We start from the raw sequence: 19,390 nt of genomic DNA, 5'->3' as shown, positions 1-19,390 counted from the left end.
TGCGGGGGATATAATGGGAGCATGACACGGATTGTTGGAACGAATTCATCGTTGGATGATTGCGGTGTAAACTGTCCGCAACGGAATGCGCCCGCGTCGGGATTAATCGTGTCGCGTCCCGTTTATTCGTCTTTTAACGACCTCGCCATCGCGCCTCGATTAATCCCCGCCGCGCCACCGCGCGGCCGTCTGTCCAATCATTCGAATATCCGCGCTCTATCGATTATCGATTATGGATCGTTATCGTTATCGCGATCGTTCCGTCTTGCCAGAATCTCGCTTGCCCTCTAATTACGAACATCCGTTATGTAAACATCCGATTTTAAAGATGATGGAACGAGAGAGAATTTTATCGAACGGTTGGGGATAAAGTTAAGTTAATAATCCGTAATAATTAAGTTGATCCAACTTGATTTATTACTCGAACCAATTGCAGATAAAACGAGGCTTAAGGAACGAGGATTAACGTATTATTTCGAGCATTTTAAACGAAATTATCGCTCAAAGTAAATTCGCTTTGTACGAAATTTTAATTAGTTTTTTTAGGGAATCAAAATATCGATACCTTTTTAAAAGATCTATATCATTGTATTATTTCCTCTAACGTTCTAATAGATTTTTTCGTAAATCGTGTAATGAGACACATAATACAATAATATAGATCTTTTAAAAGGTATTTTGATTCCCTAAAAAAAACTAATTAAAATTTCGAACAAAGCGAATTTACTTTCACTCGTTGTCGAACGACGACTAATTTCTCTTGTTGAAAGTTAAAATTTTCAAGGCGGGAAGACTCGCGGAGATTAGACGTGTTCGTAAAATTCGACAGATAAATGGAAATTGAATTGGGCCTTCTGGTTTCCAGGTTAGGGAAAATTAAAAATTACTAGAACCACTAGAACTTGGAAGATTTTTACTAGACCCTAATGATGAAACTTTATATATAGAATAATAATAATAATTAATAATCACAACGATAATTTCATACTTCTAGTATCAATTAACAATAATAAAGAGAAATATTTGCAAAAAAAAAGAAGAAGAAGCCAATCGTTGTGAAGATACATATTTATCACGATTGAACGATCGATCGATTATTAAAAAAAAAAAAAAAAAAAAAAAGCTCGACACACTGTTTGCGAAAACCAATAAGAGTTTTTAAATTCGCGAAGAGAGGGAGGCCGTACTTCGATCCATAAATAATCTTCGAGCGGCACTTCGCCTCTCCTCCTAGGTCTAGACGCTCGTTCGTACGTAAGGAGGCGTGTTTTACACATAGTTCCCACGCTATATTCGTTAAATCGATTTGAAACTCGAACCCGCCTCAAAGGCACTCGGCGCCGTCACTTAAGTCGTCTCTGATCGAGTTAAACGGGACGGGGCCGGCTGAAAATGCGCCCGGGGAAAACGTGCTTCTTACGAACGTTCCCCGCAATTCGATTTGCGGGGAAAGAAGAAGGGGAGGGGGTGGCGGGAGACTCTTTATTCTCCAACTTGATTGGCCCTGTTTCCAATTTTATTTTTCGTTCGAGAGTAATTCACGCGCAGGAATGATATTTTTTTTTTTTTTTTTAGGTATCGATTGATGGATTTATATGAAAATTTTTTCTTCAAACGATTTTGTTTGTTTCATTCTATTTTTCATCCATCAATTTTCATTCCCTAGAATAATTTATCTTATCGATCGACTCGATCGTGTGTGGAACTTTAATCGAAGTTACGGTAACGAGATTATGAAATTGAAACCGGTATAATTGGTATTGATTGATGGATTTATATGAATTTTTTTTTTTTTTTTAAATAATGAAAAGGAACAATTCGTTTCGAAATTGATCGAAAAGTCGATCGAAATCGTGACGAATTTTGTAAAAGAATTTTTTCTTTAAACGATCGTTTATTTCATTCTTCTCTTCATCGATCGATATTCATTCCCTAGAATAATTTATCTTATCGATCGACTCGATCGTGCGTGGAACTTCAACGTTTTCTTCGTTTTCATTGTTCAATTCGTTTTATTCTTGGATCTTTAATCGAAGTTGTGGTAACGAGATTATGAAATTGAAATCGGAATAATTGGTTGATGGATTTGTATGAAATTTTTTTTTAAGCAAGGAGAGGAGAAACAGCTCGTTTCGAAAAGTCGATCGAAATCGAATGACGAATTTTTTCTTTTAAACGATCGTTTATTTCATTCTTTTTTTCTTTTTATTAATAACAATTTATTAAATTAAAAATCTTACCACCTATTACCACGATTTGTAAACTCGTTCTCGTGTTAAGGCCATCTTCGCTCCCAAGATATCGTAGAACTTGGGGATTACACGATTTCCAACTTGGCTTAACTTCTACCCAGTTTAAAGGGGTGATGACTTTGCGTTCCGCGAAGTCGCCTTCGCGGATATAATCTCCTCTCGAATTGCGACGATTCTTAATCGATTCTTGATTCCTTCTTAATCGATCCCTCAATCGATCTTTTTTATCGTCCCTTTTATCTCGGCCTTTTATTTCCAATCCAACGACATTTTAACGTTACAAATATAATATTATTCTTTTAATTTAAAAACTTTCGATTAATTCGATTAATCTTTAATGATGAAGAATTAAATTTGAAATTGTATTATTTATTATATATATATATACATTTCGCTTATTTATCAAAAACATATAATTTTACATTAATTTTATAACATTATAATTAATATCTTATAATTTTTATAAGATTACTGAATTTTAAAAGTTTTAAATAGCTGCAGTGTATTGAACGTTACGTAGCAAAGGTAAAAGCATAATAGATCGGTCTTTTCTCCCAATTGCAATATATGTCCAAGTAGCACAATCTTGGATTCGGATGGCGTTTGTTTGTGGACGATAAAACGATCGATGGAGCGAGCCATACGGATGATATACGGATCGTGAATCATCGTTGAAATTTATTCGAATATTTTTCTTCCTACCATTTTTCCAATCGACCTTATTATCATACATTTCTTTGTCGAGAAAAATTGCTTTTTAATTAATAACGACGATCTTTTACATTTTCAAAGAATCGTTTTTACTCTTATTTTTTCCCCCCTTCCATTCATTTTCTTTTTTTTTTTTTTTTCAAAAGAATATCCATCCAAAGGTTTCCAGTTCCAGCTACGCGACAAAGATGCGCGTAAAAAAAAAAAAAAAAAAGAATGCGCCGTTTGGATGCTTGGACAACGAAACAAAGTTGCAAGCTTTGCCTTTCGCGAGGGCGGTGAAAGCTTTAAAAGCTTTCGACTAAGCTACTACCACCGAGTATACTGGGGTATATATTATCAAACGTTTGACGATTTAAATTGTTAATTTACATTGCAATAGAATTTCAAATATCGAATTAAAAATAATATTCGTCTGTGCAACAACGTGATGAAACTAAATAAATCTTCCAAATTCTCTCTCTCTCTCTCTCTCTGAATACTGAAAAAAAAAAAAAAAAAAATAGGCGACGAATTACAGAATCGTATCGTCACTCGAGCTTTTCAAGAGCGTCGATCTACGAAAGCAAACGTGAGGCAGAGTGTAGAGACAAAGTGAGAATCGTGGAGAGGGAGAGAAAAAAAAAAAGAAGAAGAAGAAAAGAAAGGGGACGAGAGAGAATAAAAGAGAGCGCTTGCCTGGGGCGAGTCCATGAGCAAAGGAGCGGCGAGGTCCGCCTCCTCGTCGGTTTCGGGGAAGATCGGGCTGTCGTTCAGCACTGTTGTCAGCATGTTCACGGTGGACACCGTGACGAGCAATAGAAACGCCGTCTCGACCAGGGAACACTTGGTCATCGGTTGACAGTTGAGGATGCTCGAGCCTAGGGGCAATAAAATCGCGGCCCGGGCGCAATCCACCATCGCCTGATGGAACAGCAACCCTTGCGACCATCTGAAACACGTTTCGATAATTGGGCAGGGATTCGTGGATCGTTTGGACGTGGTATCTTGCCAATCGAATCGTTTCGATCGATCGAATTTTGGAAAATTTTGGAAAATTGTTTTTAATGGAACTCTGATGTACGTTAGAATCGTTATTGCGGGGATTGTGATGCAATCTCGTACGCTCAATCGTTGGAAAAATTATTTATAATTTAATAAAAGTGTATGAAATACACCAGACATCCCTAGAATCGTTATTGTGCGCTCAATCGTTGGAAAAATTATTTCTAACTTAATAGAAATATGTGAAATACATCTCTAGAATCATTATTGTATGCTCAATCGTTGGAAAAATTATTTCTAACTTAATAGAAATATGTGAAATACATCTCTAGAATCATTATTGTATGCTCAATCGTTGGAAAAATTATTTATAATTTAATAGAAATGTACGAAACATCTCTAGAATCGTATCTTGTATACTCAATCGTTGGAAAAATTATTTATAATTTAATAGAAATGTACGAAACATCTCTAGAATCGTATCTTGTATACTCAATCGTTGGAAAAATTATTTCTAATTTAATAAAAATATGTGAAATACATCTCTAGAATCATTATTGTGTGCTCAATCATTGGAAAAATTATTTATAATTTAATAAAAGTGTATGAGACATCTCTAGAATCGTATCTTGTATACTCAATTGTTGGAAAAATTATTTCTAACTTAATAGAAATATGTGAAATACATCTCTAGAATCATTATTGTATGCTCAATCATTGGAAAAATTATTTATAATTTAATAAAAGTGTATGAGACATCTGTAGAATAGTATCTTGTATACTCAATCGTTGGAAAAATTATTTATAATTTAATAGAAATGTACGAGACATCTCTAGAATAGTATCTTGTATACTCAATCATTGGAAAAATTATTTATAATTTAATAGAAAGTGTACGAGACATCTGTAGAATAGTATCTTGTGTGCTCAATTGTTGGAAAAATTATTTCTAACTTAATAGAAATATGTGAAATACATCTCTAGAATCATTATTGTGTGCTCAATCATTGGAAAAGTTATTTTTAATTTGATAGAAGTATGTGAAATAGACATCTCTTGTATTATTTTTAATGTAATAGAAGTTGGATAAGAAAATGGTTCATTCATTTTCTTTGTGACGTCTACGATGATAAATATCATAATTTTTGGAAAGAAGTTGGATAAATGCACATTGTTCATTTTACAGTACATTAGTGTAACAATTGATATGATATATCTTGCCAATGTCTCGAATATGATTTCACTTGTTCAGTCGTAATTTTTGAAAAAGAGAAAAATTATTTCTAATGCAATAGAATAATATGAAAAACACTCTTTCTTTTTCATCAACTGATTCCTTTTACACGTCAGACAAGCAAACTTTAATCGAGCTATATTAATTATACTCCACAATATTCACAAACGCGTAATTTGACGGATTAAAATTTTCTTTTATTTTACCATACTGCATGCACAATTAGAAATTCTTCCAAGCCTAATCTAGATGAGATAACGATCAATGTTCGATCGAAAATAAATTTTCTCAATCGAGCGAATTTCGCGAATTCCAATCACAAATTTCGTTCCCAATAAATGTTTAAATCCTTGCTTTCACGTGAACGCGTTACATGCGAGCAGAGCGCTCTTCTTTTCAGCAAGATATATTCCAACGGCAGTTTCAGACTTTTTAAAAAGTTTCTCGGAATTACCTTCGCAACTGTCGCTTGGCCAGAATCAGAGCCATCAACAGGAAGTTCGCTCCCATGCCCAGAGCGCCGAGGCCGAAGATGAGGCTGGCCTCTGTCGCGCCCCCTGGATGACACTGGAACACCTTGGTCGCGTTTGACGACGCGTTACCCGATGCGCCGATCCCAAATCTCAGATTGGCGCCTATCATTGCCATCAATTCGACCTGTTTCGACAGATTTTCGACACTCTTCGTCATTCCATTCGATTTAACCGATGCTGCAACCATTTTCCCTTTTTTAAAAAATTTTTTGAAAAATTTTTTGAAAAATTTCGTAGAGAGAGTGGAATTTTCAAATCAGTCAAGGGATAGAAATTAATTCTATCAATTTGGATATTCTACGTTTCTATTCAATTATAAGTAAGATATTTAAGAATATTTCGTTTTTGAAAAAAATAATATAAAAAATAAATATGCATTTACTTTAAAGAAAGGAAGAAAAATTTGTTCGTGGCAAAAAACTCGTATATCCGATAATTTCATCGCGATAATAAGATTTATTTATAGAGATTACGAGAAACGAAATAATTTATTTGCGCGTACAATATTCATATATTATACGGGTATCAATTACAAAAGTAATTAAACCTGGTTCACGTGGGCGATGATCGAGCAAACGCGGGCTGATGCGCGATGTGGTTGCGGGATATACAATGGGTTCAGAAGCATAAACAGAATAATTAGAGAGCGAGAACGATGAACGCCTCGTCGTTCTAATAATTTATAACGCTCTCGAAACAATATCCTTTCCATTTCTTTTCTTTCTTCTTTTTTACGCGAATAATCTATCTCCCGATAAATTTTAAACGAAATTGAAATCTTGTATCAACCGCGTGTAATTAATCCCCGGCCAAAGTTAAACCAGATTTTTAACCGGATTCGTCACGGCGGAGGGCCGGCTAACACGGCAACGGTCCAATGTATTCAAAGACTGTAACACGTAAAGTTTCACGGTGGTGGCGCTTGGCTCGCGTTACATATTCATCGGTTTAACCTTTAAACTTCGTCTGCCCCCTCCCCCCCCTACTCTGCGGGAAATTCACGTGTTCGACGACTCGCGATATTCGTCTTTCGCTCGAGTTCCAACGTCTCCAAGAGAGACGTCGACTTGTTAGCCAAACTTTGTAGCCAAATAAATTACACGGATATTTCGAAAATCACATGTTAAATAATCGACGATACGAAGTTTTCGCAATAATGCTTGCACGTTACTTTATTGCCATTAAATTTTATCTTTAGTCGTATGAACTCTTGGAAAATCATTTTGTTTAAACAATTTCGAAAATAATTCTCAGAGTGAACATCGTACTTGAGATAAGTTTGAAATTCTCATTGTTTGTGATGGAGATTATTAAAAATTATTTTATAAATTGATAAATCACTTAGAAAATTCGATAAGGAATTAGAAATGCAATAGCAATATTGATAGAGCCGAGGAGACACGTAATTCACAATTCGAGATTCTTGCAAATTAACATGTGCAACAAAGTTAGGTTAGGTTATACGCTTCCTACGAAAAATTGTAATCACTGTTTAATTTTTTTCTTCAAAAATTTCTTCGCTATTTTTCTCTCTGAATCGGTTTGCCTGCACATTCGCGACAAATTTCTCTTAGGCTAAATAATTTGATACGATGGATAATTTAAAGATTCAAACAGATTGTACAGAGATATGCACAACACGTATATATGTATATGTTTAACAACTCAAGGGATTCTATAAACAAGACGCGCTGAATACGTTCACGCTTGAACGTCATGCCACGCATCTGGTATAAACGTGTGACGTTTGCGTAATACGATTTGTGGACGGAGTTCGACCGTAGTTTGTTAGTTGACGAGTTGTGGTTGTTGGTAGTTAAGTTACTTGGCCTTCGTCGCGCCTCTCGCGGCTTGTCAAAAAGTTAAACTCGCGTTGCGTATGAAATTCGACATTTTAAGAAACGTGTATTTTCCTTTCTCACGTTAGAAATTTTGATCCCTACTTTCAAATATAACGATACTATTGCAATTTTAACGGACAAGAATATGAAAAAGAAAAAAAATTTCCATGAATTTTATATCGAAATAAACATGGAATAATTATTTGCTTCTCGTAACGCAAGTCTTTCGAGTCGCGTTATAAATTACTATTCTCTTTGAACACTTTGGCCAAGTCTCTCTAAGATGAGGATCATAAAGAGAAAGGGAAGCTGTATTAATGACTCGAAAGTTTCTTCTAAAGTGTCTCCGACGTTATTTTCATCAAATCTCTCGTTGAATCGTTCCATTACAGATTCTCTCGTTTGAATAAATTAAAATTCAAGATATCGTTTCTTCGTATACCATGTTTGTGAAATTTATTTGAATTTTGTATAATTATCTTAATCTCGACAAAAGGAAAAAATTGATTTTACGTTAATCGATCTCGAGAAGGTTAAAAAACAATCCTCGATTTTTTTACAATTATTAGATCGTGAAATTCCTTTTTCATTGATCGAGAAGAAAAACAATATATTTTCGAAATTCCAATCGATGTATTTTTATAAAACTTCGTGATTTCAGCGCGAAGAAATTCTTCGAATGCTGGAATTACAGCTTCTCGAATATTTTATTTTATTTACAAAACAACTATGAATGGCGAAACGAGCGATGATCGGATGGACGATTTCCTATTTCGATTCGGCTAATTTTTATTGGAATGGTTCGCGACGCGGAAGAACAGATCCACGTTTATCGGCCAACGCGATCGTTTCTTAATCGATTTCTTAATAGAATGTCACGGCATCTCCTCGTTTCAGAAAAGAACAACGAATTATTCCTTTTACGTCGTAACTTTTTTCACTCGTAACGACGGTTTCGACGTTCGCTCAGGGTTTTCATTCGCGTCCAACCGTTGTCCGGATCGCGTACGATTACTATTGCGTTCAAAAACATAGCTTTGCGCGACGAGCGCATTTCCAACGCCGCAACTTTCGATTGGCGCGCCATCTGTTCCAATTTTTTCGCTTCACTCGTGTGCGCCCGAATGCCTGAAAACCGTCTCATTGGAGACACGCGTCTTCGTGGATCAGTTTCCGCTTTGCCTTTCGTTCAATGTGGATCTCGGTCTACCTCGAGGCTCGTTTCCAAGATTCTTATTTGCAGACCTGAATTTTTGAAACCAACCACTGAACGATCTTCTCGTCGATAGAATCTTCCTCGAAAGCTAATCTGATATTTCGATACGTTTCAGTTGATCCAGCTTAAACTCGTGCAAGAATAATATTCTAAATTCGTTCGAAAACAGTTAAAAGAACTTATTACGGAAAGAGGATATAAGAGAACAACGTCAAAATATGTCGAGCAAGACAGATCGCGGTTGATTGTGTCATTTATTGTAAAATTTGTATCGTAAAATATTGTGTCAGTTATTGTAAAATCGACAACGAATAAACAGCACGTCTTAGATTAAATTTTGTATTCCTTGCTCGATGAACGGGATATTAAAATTCATTTTTGATTATTTTGGATAAGTTTTCTTTCTCGCGATACGTGTTTTTATCGAAACGAAATCACTTTTATCCGTATATTCCGGGAGAATATGTTTGGAAAACTTTTTTGATGTGTATATTTAACGCACGTCATATGTGGATAAAATTTAATAATAAATAATAATTCTCGATAATTCATTGTTCAAAATAATAATCGCAAATAATTTATACGAGGCTATAAAAGCGGATCAATTATAATAGCTACGGAATAAATTGTCAAACAAATAATTTTATTCGATATTTTTAACCTTAGTTTCGACTAAATTTAATGGCCAATTGCCTGCACGTAAATAAGTTAGTCCACGTTCTTATACGTGAACCCGTTGGGTCCCCGTATCAGATTTACAGTGAAAATTCGTCAACCGCAGCTGCTCGAAACTTGTATATATCGCGAAAACTCTACCAACCAAAAGTTTTCGAAAACTTTTATTACTTTGTCCTCGCGTCTTGGGGGGATTCAAAATTTCCAGAGAAATATTTATATCAAATTTCTCGTACTGTTTAATTTAAATAATAAACGAAATTATTATCTCGAAAACTCGGCTAAAACTACGAATTCACAAGTTGTTAATTGTTCCAGCTTGGATTGGAAGTACACAACTATAGAGGCTATCCATTCAGAGAAAAGTAGAATTTTAGTTCCAATTTTAGTAATACCTTTGGGTATATGAATCAAAATAGCGTGTGAAAATAGCTTTCAGTAACTCTTTTTTTCGTCGACGATTCTCTCTTCATAAATTGGTGAAATTGGTTTCTGGTCACGTAAGATCCTCGATGATGACGAGGATAATATTTTGACTTGAATATTCGAGGGATCGATTCGATCTCTAGCATCGTCGATTAACACGCGTGCACCTGCCTTCCATTTCTGCCTTCATATTCCATATCGATTTCCATTTCATTTCATTTTTTTTTTTTTTACTCATCCGCCTCGATTTTATTTCTTTACCCGCTTCGTTTTACGTGCTTTGTTATTGTTCACACCGTTCTTTTTTTCCACACATATATATACGATAGAGAAATCGAGAAAATGCGAAATAAAAATTTTCATACATGAATTCGTTGGTAATAAATTTCGATAGATTTTAGAAAAATTTTCTCTAAATATAGTATAAATTAATTGTTGTATATAATAATTTTTAGAATCGAAAAGAATTAAGGAAAAGAAAATTGTTTATCGACAGGATACAGAAAATTCGCGAAAACTTTTCGATTTTCTTCGTCGAGTCGACGGGTTTCAACGCGAAACTCGTGTCATCCGCCTCGCCTATGCTTTCATGCATAAAACAAAAATGCGGCGGAGAGGAGAAGAACACACGAATTTTCCACCTTCGATATCCCTTTTTACGAATTCTCGAATACGTTTTCGCGCTCGTTCATGAAAATTCCTCCTCGAAATATTCTTGCAGTTAGTATAGACACGTAGATGATGAAAAAACTCGCTTGCATCGATTTCGTTTACGCGAAGATAAATTGAATCCGCGAATTTTCGATCCGAGAGGAGAAGCTTCTCGTGGAAAATTCCCAAGGTTTGACGTCACGCTTCGAAACAAACTTTAATAATAACAAACTGTCATCGTGTATCTAATAATTCCCCTTTCAAGGGAGCTACTAGTAAAATTTACATATTCGTATCTATTTTCTTTTATTCGATAAAAGGGATTTTCATTAATGAGAATACGATATAACAACGATTCGAACAATCTTCATTCGCGTTCTTTAATGCTTGTTGGATTGTTCGGAAAAAGTAATTTTTTTTACGACAATGAAACAATCGAATTCGACAAATTCCATCTCGTAGCGATTTCTCGAATTGTTATTCGATCGGTGTCTTTTGGAACGTCTTTATATATACATTTTTTCCATAAACCTCGCGTAACTTTTTTCTCGTTCTTACCTTTTCGATAAGAAAAAAGTGAAATATCCTGGAAATGCTCCTTTCGGTCTCGCATCTTTGTTTAACACGCGCGAAAAACAACAGCACTTAATCGAATGAATTTTTCTTATATAAATAAGCCACGAAATACCGACTCTCGAAATGTAATAATAACAACACGGTTTGGAATGAAGTTGGCTGGATAAACGTGCAACACTAGCGACACTCGCGTGAAAAAACGAAATTACTTTCCGAGCAACCCGATATAAAGCCTGTCCGTGTAATTTCCAATCTAGAATTCTCGTCGATTGTCGAACGGCATCTCGTACCGGTATCTCACCGTCATTCACACCGTGTACGAACCGTGTCAGAGTCAGGCGTGCGTACTTACGTCAATGTTCATCTCGATAAGTCACGAGGACAAAAATGGTGGAAAAAATTCGATAAATCATTTTGCAGTTGATTTTAATTAAAAAAAAAAAAAAAAAAAAAGGAATCGTATATTCGCGAGCAAAATAAACACGATCAACGATAAAAATAACGAGAGAACGAGATAAATAACACGGATAATCGTAAATCGTATTCTATATTGATTTTCTAGAACGATTTATCTTTGATTACGAATAATTTTTAAAATACACAATGCAATTTATCGTATCGTATCGAGTACGATATATTCGTGTCGAAAGGAGAATTATTACTACAAAGAATATATTCGAAAAAGAGGAAGAAGAGGAGTAAATTTTGTGTTGAAATATCTTCCAATAATTTCAACGAATTATATTCTTTACAATAACTACTACTGGTCCCTCGAGCGACGAATTTCTTCTTTTCAGAGAGAAGCAACGACCTCTCCCTGGTCGTGCTTTGAGAGGAAAACGAAGAAACAAGATAAACAACTCAATGTGAGGAGTGTGATACAATGTCCATATAATTCTCCGCTGTACAAACATAAGTTTTTTCGCGAGAAGCGCAAATTAGAAATCGCACTCAAAAATAACCTAAAAGACAAGAAAATTTGATCGACTTTTTAAAGGACACTAAATTGATGAATTAAATAAAATGTAATCACTTCTTACTTACTCCACGGTGCTGCTAATAAACCTTTGGATGTTGATGCTACATAAAACCCAAATAAAAAGAAGAAGAAAAGATAAACAAAGTCGCGAGCCTGTCTTCATTGGCCAACGAAAAAAGTCTCGCGATTCTTCGTGAGTTTGAGAGGGGAAGGAAACAAAAAGAAAGAGAAATTTCTTCAGAGGAAAATTCTCGAAGTGTAGCGTAACGGTTTTCGGTTGGCGAAAAGAAAGAGGAGGAAGGGGAGGAGGAATTCCGTGGAAAGTAAAGCGGAAGCTTAAAATGGCACTTGCCGGCGAAAGTCGGTTGCTCTTTAAAATTTTAAATAGCTCCACTACCGCCGTTTCCCTCGTCAAAATAGACAATGAAGCTTCGCTTCCCTGCCACGCCCTCTCCTTTCGATTCATCGAGGAGACGCGCCGCCTCCAATTTCAAAAACATATCGGGCACAGTGATCTCGAATTAATGGCGAGGGGCTAATTTTCCAGTTTTTTTGAAATTTTTGAAACGAAAACGTAATAAAACTGTTTTTTAATTATAATTTATTATTATCTCGTTAAAAATGTATGTAATGTAATATAAATATACTGAATATATGAAAAAGATTAACATTGATTAGTGATTAAAATAGAAAGGGAAAATACGTAGTAATCGATATATAAAAAATATACAAATATGTAGAAAAATAAAACGTATGATAGAATTTAAAATAAAATAGAAAAAAATAGTCTATGAATAAACAAAAACGAAAAGAATGAAACAAAATTATAATTTTTTTTAAAAATATGAACCATAACGTTTGAGAATTGGATTATGGTATTCTAAAGAAACGGATGTTGAAACGGAAAAATGCTTATTAAAAAAACAAAAGTTATGGCTGTTTGCTAAGGTAAGATATCCTCCACAATATTATCCTATAAATTATTCGATGGATACGAGCCAAATATGGGTCTAAACAGTGACAATTCAACAAAGTAACGATAAAAATGATAAAAACTGAAAATTATGTGATAAAATGAAAAAAAGATGAATAAAAAAATTGTCAACTAAAGTTAGGAATATTATCAATTATTATTATATATATATACTTCATGAACAGCGGTGAAATTAATTTTAACACAGTTTTGCAAATTAAATATGGCAGTAAAAAAAAAAAAAAAAAGAAAGTTTTTACTTTTCATGTGAAAAATAATCGACAAATCATTACATTGTGTGAATTTCTTAATACGAAGTAATTAACTTAACTTTGAGTTTAATTTACAAAAAGAAAAAAAAATTATAAAATTGAAATTTAAATGCTTCTTAAAAAATAAAATATTTACAGAATATTTCTCAACTACTGATGCAATGTTGAGCAATTATCAGAGATTAGTTCTCTGTCTGTATACACGTTTATTTTGTTTGATAAATGTTTAAAAAGAGGGTTTGAAAATTCAACATATAGTTTAATACATATCATTATTTTTCATATATTTTAAACTCTTTGATCCTCGAATTAGATTTTCAATTTTAACGGCTCGTAATTGTCGAAGGAAAAATTTGAGAGAGGTTTAAATAAATTTTAAAAATAAGATAGATATCGCGAAGGATCAACAATAAAAAAAATATCGAACAAATGTAAAATCGTGAGATTTATTTTGAGAGAAATTTTCTAATTTTATAGCGGAGAGCCACTCAAATTAATTCCCCATCTGCCTTCCTAAACCTTCTCTATCTTTTCCTCGTGGTCGGCCTTAAACCGCTGTCTTTCCAGTGCACAACTTCGATTTATCAGTAGCTAAGTTTTCCAATCAATCAACCCCATCTAAATTTGCCTCACTCTTACTGAAATCTAGTGTTCTTGCATGTGAACACAAAGGTGTAAAATAATGTTGATTACAATTTAATAGAAGAGAGAAATATGTGTATACATCTTTTTTTTTTTTACACTTGCTAGTGGCTCACAGGGATGGCTTGAATCAGATTTCAATTTAGATTCGGCTAGAGTATATACTTTAGTGAAAGGGATGGAGATTTTAAATTTTGCTCGTAGAAAAAAAAAAAAGAAAAACTAATTAAATTATAAATTGAACTTGAAGATTTCAGAAAAGTAATAAAAGTTTCGTTATTATAAAATTCAAGGCAAATATTTTCTTAAGTAAAAAAAAAAAAAACTAAGATAATAATTCAAACATTTTAAAGATGTTGAGGATATTTTTTGTTTGTTGTAAAACAAAAGAAAAAAAAAAGTATCAAATATCTTTCTAAAGTCGTGTACCTTTAGCCATTTCATTCGCTGAACTCCTGTCCCCCAAGAGGGATGAATTACTTTTAAGAAGATCGATGAAGAAAATTAAAACTTGCAGCATCTAAGGAGCTCCTTATAATTAGAGTAACTAAAAATGGGTTATCTTGCTAATTAAAAAAATTAAACGGGTGTTTAAGTTTGGAGAAATTTTTTCGGGGAGGAGTAAAAATTGGACGAAATGAGAAATCCGGTTTAACCGATGTTCCGCACGATAGCGATCTCTTGGCCGTGTTCCAGGTTAAATTTTTTGTCTAAAAAAAAAAAAAAAGGAAGAAAGAAAAATCGAGACGAATGGTTCAGCTTTCCTAAATTTAGGTCCACCCACCGATGATATTTATATTTCCATATTTTAAATCGTTTCATTTTTACTCTATTCATTGGTTCAGTTTCAATACGAAGAAACAATTATAGAAATTTTTTTGTCACTATGACTTATTGCTAATTTATCGCAGTATCCTTTTTCCCCGAATAAATATTTTTAGAAAGGAAAATAATATTGACGAATGAAGAAATTTCGAAAATTAAAAAATATCAATCATAATTGGTATACTTTCGTAATAAATTTCAGAGTTGATGCGAACGAGCACCTATTTTCCAATCCTGTGTTTTATATACTAGGTTACGTTTTCAGTTGTTCCTCGGCATGAATATTTAATTTATTTCCACAATTGTTGTCAGTGAATTGTTGTCCACGCTAGCTTGTCTCCATCGCACTGTATCAGGTTTCATTGTTTAGTTATTCAAAAGGCAGCAGTGTATCGTGTATCCACTGTTATTCATGTCACTTATTCTTTTCAATATAATTGTTACGGGCCGTTTTGTGTATGTTCTACCAGCGCCCTCTTCGCGCGAATAGCGTTGACAACAGACTCGTAAATATCCCTCGATTTCTCGTAACCGAAAACTATCAAAAATCGTTTTGATGTTCGTGACTGAACCTTCAATTTACTTCTATTGTATTTGTATTCATGGTTTTTCAACATAGAAAAAAAAAGTAGATAAAGTTCTTTTATTTTTTTATTTCGAAAAATCCAATTTTTTTTTTTTATAGGTTAGGATAGATACCATTTTATAAATCTTTTTTTTTAGATTAGCACCAGACGTATCATTTTACGTAGGAGAAATATATCAAAAAAAAATTTTTTTTCAACAGAGAATTAATAAATACATTATTACGTAAATGAACAAATCTAATCTAGGTTTAAATCGGATTAGAAATTTTATCTATATGACGATGATAGCCAATTAGCGCGAGCGACGGGGGAAATTTTGAAAAGTTTTAACTCGGTTATAAGTATGTTCATTAATGTAGTGGGATGATAGAAAATCGATGTAACATCAGAGGAAATGAGAGAATTTGAAAAAATTCAAATCGAGTTAATGGAGTTCCATTAGTGCGCGGAGAGTGAATCGGTGTTAGTTTTTCGAAAAACGTTCATAATTCATCAAAGAAACTGATAAATTCAAACACGGCACCGTGTTTGAGGTTAAATTAACCGTTCAAACGCTGTGATTAACGCTTTTGAAAATCGCGCTATTCGCGTACAACACACACACACACACACACACACACACACAGTAACTCCGTCTCATGCACAGTTTGTTACGCGTAATTGGATTTCTGCATTAGCGGAATTAGTGTTTGGTGACGGTATCACCGATTGTACGATCTCTCATTGCGGAAGAGAAGGATGACATTGTGCTGAAACTAAAGCCGTGTTTCCACAACGAAGTGCCAGGTATCTTCCATAAATACAGATGGCGCATTGTATCGCTAACGTTCGGAATTTAGATTATCCTCGCGTTAACGTTAAATCGTTGTTTCAGGATTTGTTTAAACCTATCATTGATCCATTATTTTCCTTTGTCATTCCTTTCTTTCGATAATACCAACAAATTACTATCGTATTATTATCGTATTAAATGTATGATTACATGTTATGTGACCATTGCCAATATTACGAACAATATCGTGCAAATATCGAATTCACGCAATATTTAATTGATTCTACTTGGAGGATATAATAATTACCTCGAATCATTGGAAATAAAAAAAAAAAAAAAATACAGATGAACGAAGCGCCTAAAAATATCGCGCCAAGAACGAAAAGCGATTTTTCCTCGAAGCGAGACATTTCTTTTATTTCAATCGTTTATGGGACGAGAGGTTATTTCTTCCAGGCGCCGCAGATGGCTCTGTTACTACTGCACGAGAGATGTTATATGATACGAAAGAGATGGCGGGTACAGTAGATATTTTGAAACGAGGGCTACTTACAATACGAAGACTTTATTGCACGGAGAAAGAGATTGTAGGAAATTGCTCTTGATGATGAAATCTAATAACGAGAGGGGAGGGGGAGGAGTCTCGTTCTATTTTGCCGGCAACAATGAGTTTCTTTGATGCGCTCATTGTTGCGGTGGATCAATTTTTTTTACGCGTCGAGTTTTCCTTCCGACCTCTGACCTTTTTAAAAAATACTTTCCGCCACTTGCCGCGCATACTTTTACCGCCGCGATGCCAAACACTCTTCGTCGTAATATTTTCGGGTTGATACGTTAAAATGTTCCCGTTTGCAAGCAAAGTGTTAACAATATATAAATATTCTCTGCGCATCGAGGCAGTTTATCGAAACTGTGATAGAACGCGATCAACTTGGTTCCAAACTTTTACAGTGACGTGCTCTTTTCGAGCTACGACACTCTCCAACAGTCCTTGATTCCACTCTGCTCTGTTTATCCGAAGTTTGCCTCGCTCGAGTATAGCGTGGCGTTTCCATTTCACTAGAAATTTTATTTATTCGTTTCTCATAAGAATAGAAAATATTTGAACGAAGAAATGAATCTTTGACACGCATTCTATTTTATTTTATATATATATATATGTTTATTATTTCATTTGAAACAATTATTTAGGACAATTTGTTAACGCAGGATTATTTAATAATTCTCTGCTTCCGAGATGTTCATCTGAAATTTAATCAAACCACTAATTCAACCGAATTCTAAACGCTTAGTTAACCAACTGCTAGAAGCTTCGCCGCTTTAAGATTAATTAATCGTTAACCGGAATCCTGAATTCCTGTCAACAGATTTCGCTTAATTACTGCGAAGCAATCACTGGTTACATTTCGAAATATATTGTTAAAAAATAACAGAATATTATCGAGCTGTTAGAGTTGTTGTTTTGTAAAGAGTGTAGAAACTAAGGATGAATTATAGCGGTAAATTGGAAGGAATAATTTAAAGGAAGGGAAAAATGACAACAAAAAATGTGGAAACGAACGAACGGCCAAAATTCCTGTCCTTCCTTTTTTGAATGTTACAGGCCACTGAATATCGTTATTAAACGAATATTGTGGTATTCGGTGTTTACATTCGGTGCTTAGCGGTGCATAAAACGCAAACACTCTTGAGACATCTGTGTTACACCCACTCAAAAAAAATAGTTGGAAACTTAATTCCCGTGTTGTCCAGTTGGATTTACGTTTGCTGGATATATTCAGGTCGGAGGAAGTGTAAATTGTCGAACTTTATCCAACTTCGTACACACGAATAATAACAGTAAATCTTAACGAGTTGTATGAACTACAAAAAAGAAGAAAAAAAAAAAACTTTAAAAGTGGAAAAATTAACACCAACGAGTTGATCAAAGTTGTCGAGTGTTCTTTAGAAAATACGCCAGTCATGTAATGAACCAACCGGTCACGTGGTGGCTCTATCTTCCTCCTTTGTCCCTCGATCTAATAGGAATTTCTCCATCACATAGATGTCGCCTCTGATCGGATAATACCTTGGTTAACAGTTCTATATTCCGTGCCAGTGCACGAGCTGCATGTGGTTTACGGTTGTTAGCAAGATTAAAGCTTTAGCCTGAGATATATTCTTCCTGCATATACACGGTGTTTATTTTAATCTTTTCATATCGTTATCCCTGCCGTCTTATCTTCTTCGATTCAAAATTTTCGATAACAATTCGAATACTATTTTCATCCTACTTGCATCCTACTCTCGGCGGATTTTTAGGTTGGAAAACACGTTTTATTGGCCAAAGTAAACTTATCATTTGGAGCATACTCGGATCGATAGGAAGCGAGTCAGCAAACATCATGATTTTTGTAAACAGAATGCCTCTCCACGAATCGAATCCGAATTCAAACGTTCGAACCCGTCTCTCTTCTTTTCTCTCTTTCTATCTCTTTCTCTCTCCACGTAAAATTTGTTCGAAAGTGAAAAATGATAAAATCAAGATTCGACAAACCTTGTCTCATGCTCGTATTCGTGCTTCGTGTTGCTTTGCAAAAAAAAAAAGAAAAAAGAATTATTACTTCTCTGAATTCGTTTCTTCTTCTTTTTTTTTTTCCTTTGATAAAATTACCGATCGAGATAATTATAATTATTCGTTTTAATTTCATTTCATCCTCGAAATCATAATGGTTCTATATATTGGGATAAAAACGAAGAATATTATTTGGGAGAAGAGTGGAATTGAAAATTGAAAATGCGTACGGATACAGATAGAGTTAGTGGCGGGAAATCATGCTACAAATAAATCGAAAAAAAAAAAAAAAAAAAGAAATAGAACTTTTTTTTTCGTTTGAGGCTTTGTATTCGAGAAAATCGAATTTCAAATAAGAGCCTGAAACGATTGGCCACGAGTGTGGACATGTATACTACTCGATGAATTTTCAAACTCGATCCTCTCGAAAATTGAAGCTGCAAATTTTAATCTTTTCCCACGTATATTCTAAATTTCCATTTCGTTCGTGTTTTTATTAATTCTTGTCTCGATTTTTCCGAAAGAATCTTGCCGAGTCATTCCATAATTGTCGCGACGAGAAAACGTTCTTCTGACAATTCATCTAATAACGCTGATAAAAAAACAGGTAATCGGTAAGTTTATCCCCGCAAGTTTTTGCAACAAATTATTGAATCGATAAATCGAAGAAAGAGATAGATTTGGAAT

The 19,390-nt window shown here is 34.3% G+C and overlaps 2 protein-coding genes across 2 annotated transcripts in view; one reads left to right on the top strand and one right to left on the bottom strand.

The window, feature by feature from the left end:
• The window catches only part of LOC100864473 (midasin), a 102,970-nt gene that overhangs the window by 23,215 nt on the left and 60,365 nt on the right, over positions 1-19,390 (top strand).
• Positions 1-19,390, bottom strand: part of LOC100870144 (uncharacterized) — a 53,280-nt gene that overhangs the window by 12,976 nt on the left and 20,914 nt on the right. The window contains exons 2-3 of the mRNA XM_086906271.1: positions 5,636-5,891; positions 3,642-3,894 (exon numbers count right to left, since the gene is read on the bottom strand). Coding sequence (XP_086762397.1) covers positions 3,642-3,894; positions 5,636-5,871 — 489 coding nt within the window. The 5' untranslated portion in view covers positions 5,872-5,891. The remainder of the gene's footprint in view (positions 1-3,641; positions 3,895-5,635; positions 5,892-19,390) is intronic.

This window comes from Apis florea, unplaced genomic scaffold, assembly GCF_048593485.1.
Source record: "Apis florea isolate Af1SG1 unplaced genomic scaffold, ASM4859348v1 contig_2492_pilon, whole genome shotgun sequence".
NCBI classification, from domain to species: domain Eukaryota; kingdom Metazoa; phylum Arthropoda; class Insecta; order Hymenoptera; family Apidae; genus Apis; species Apis florea.
The sequence above is the reverse complement of the archived record's forward strand: the minus strand, read 5'-3'. Positions and strand labels throughout refer to the sequence as shown.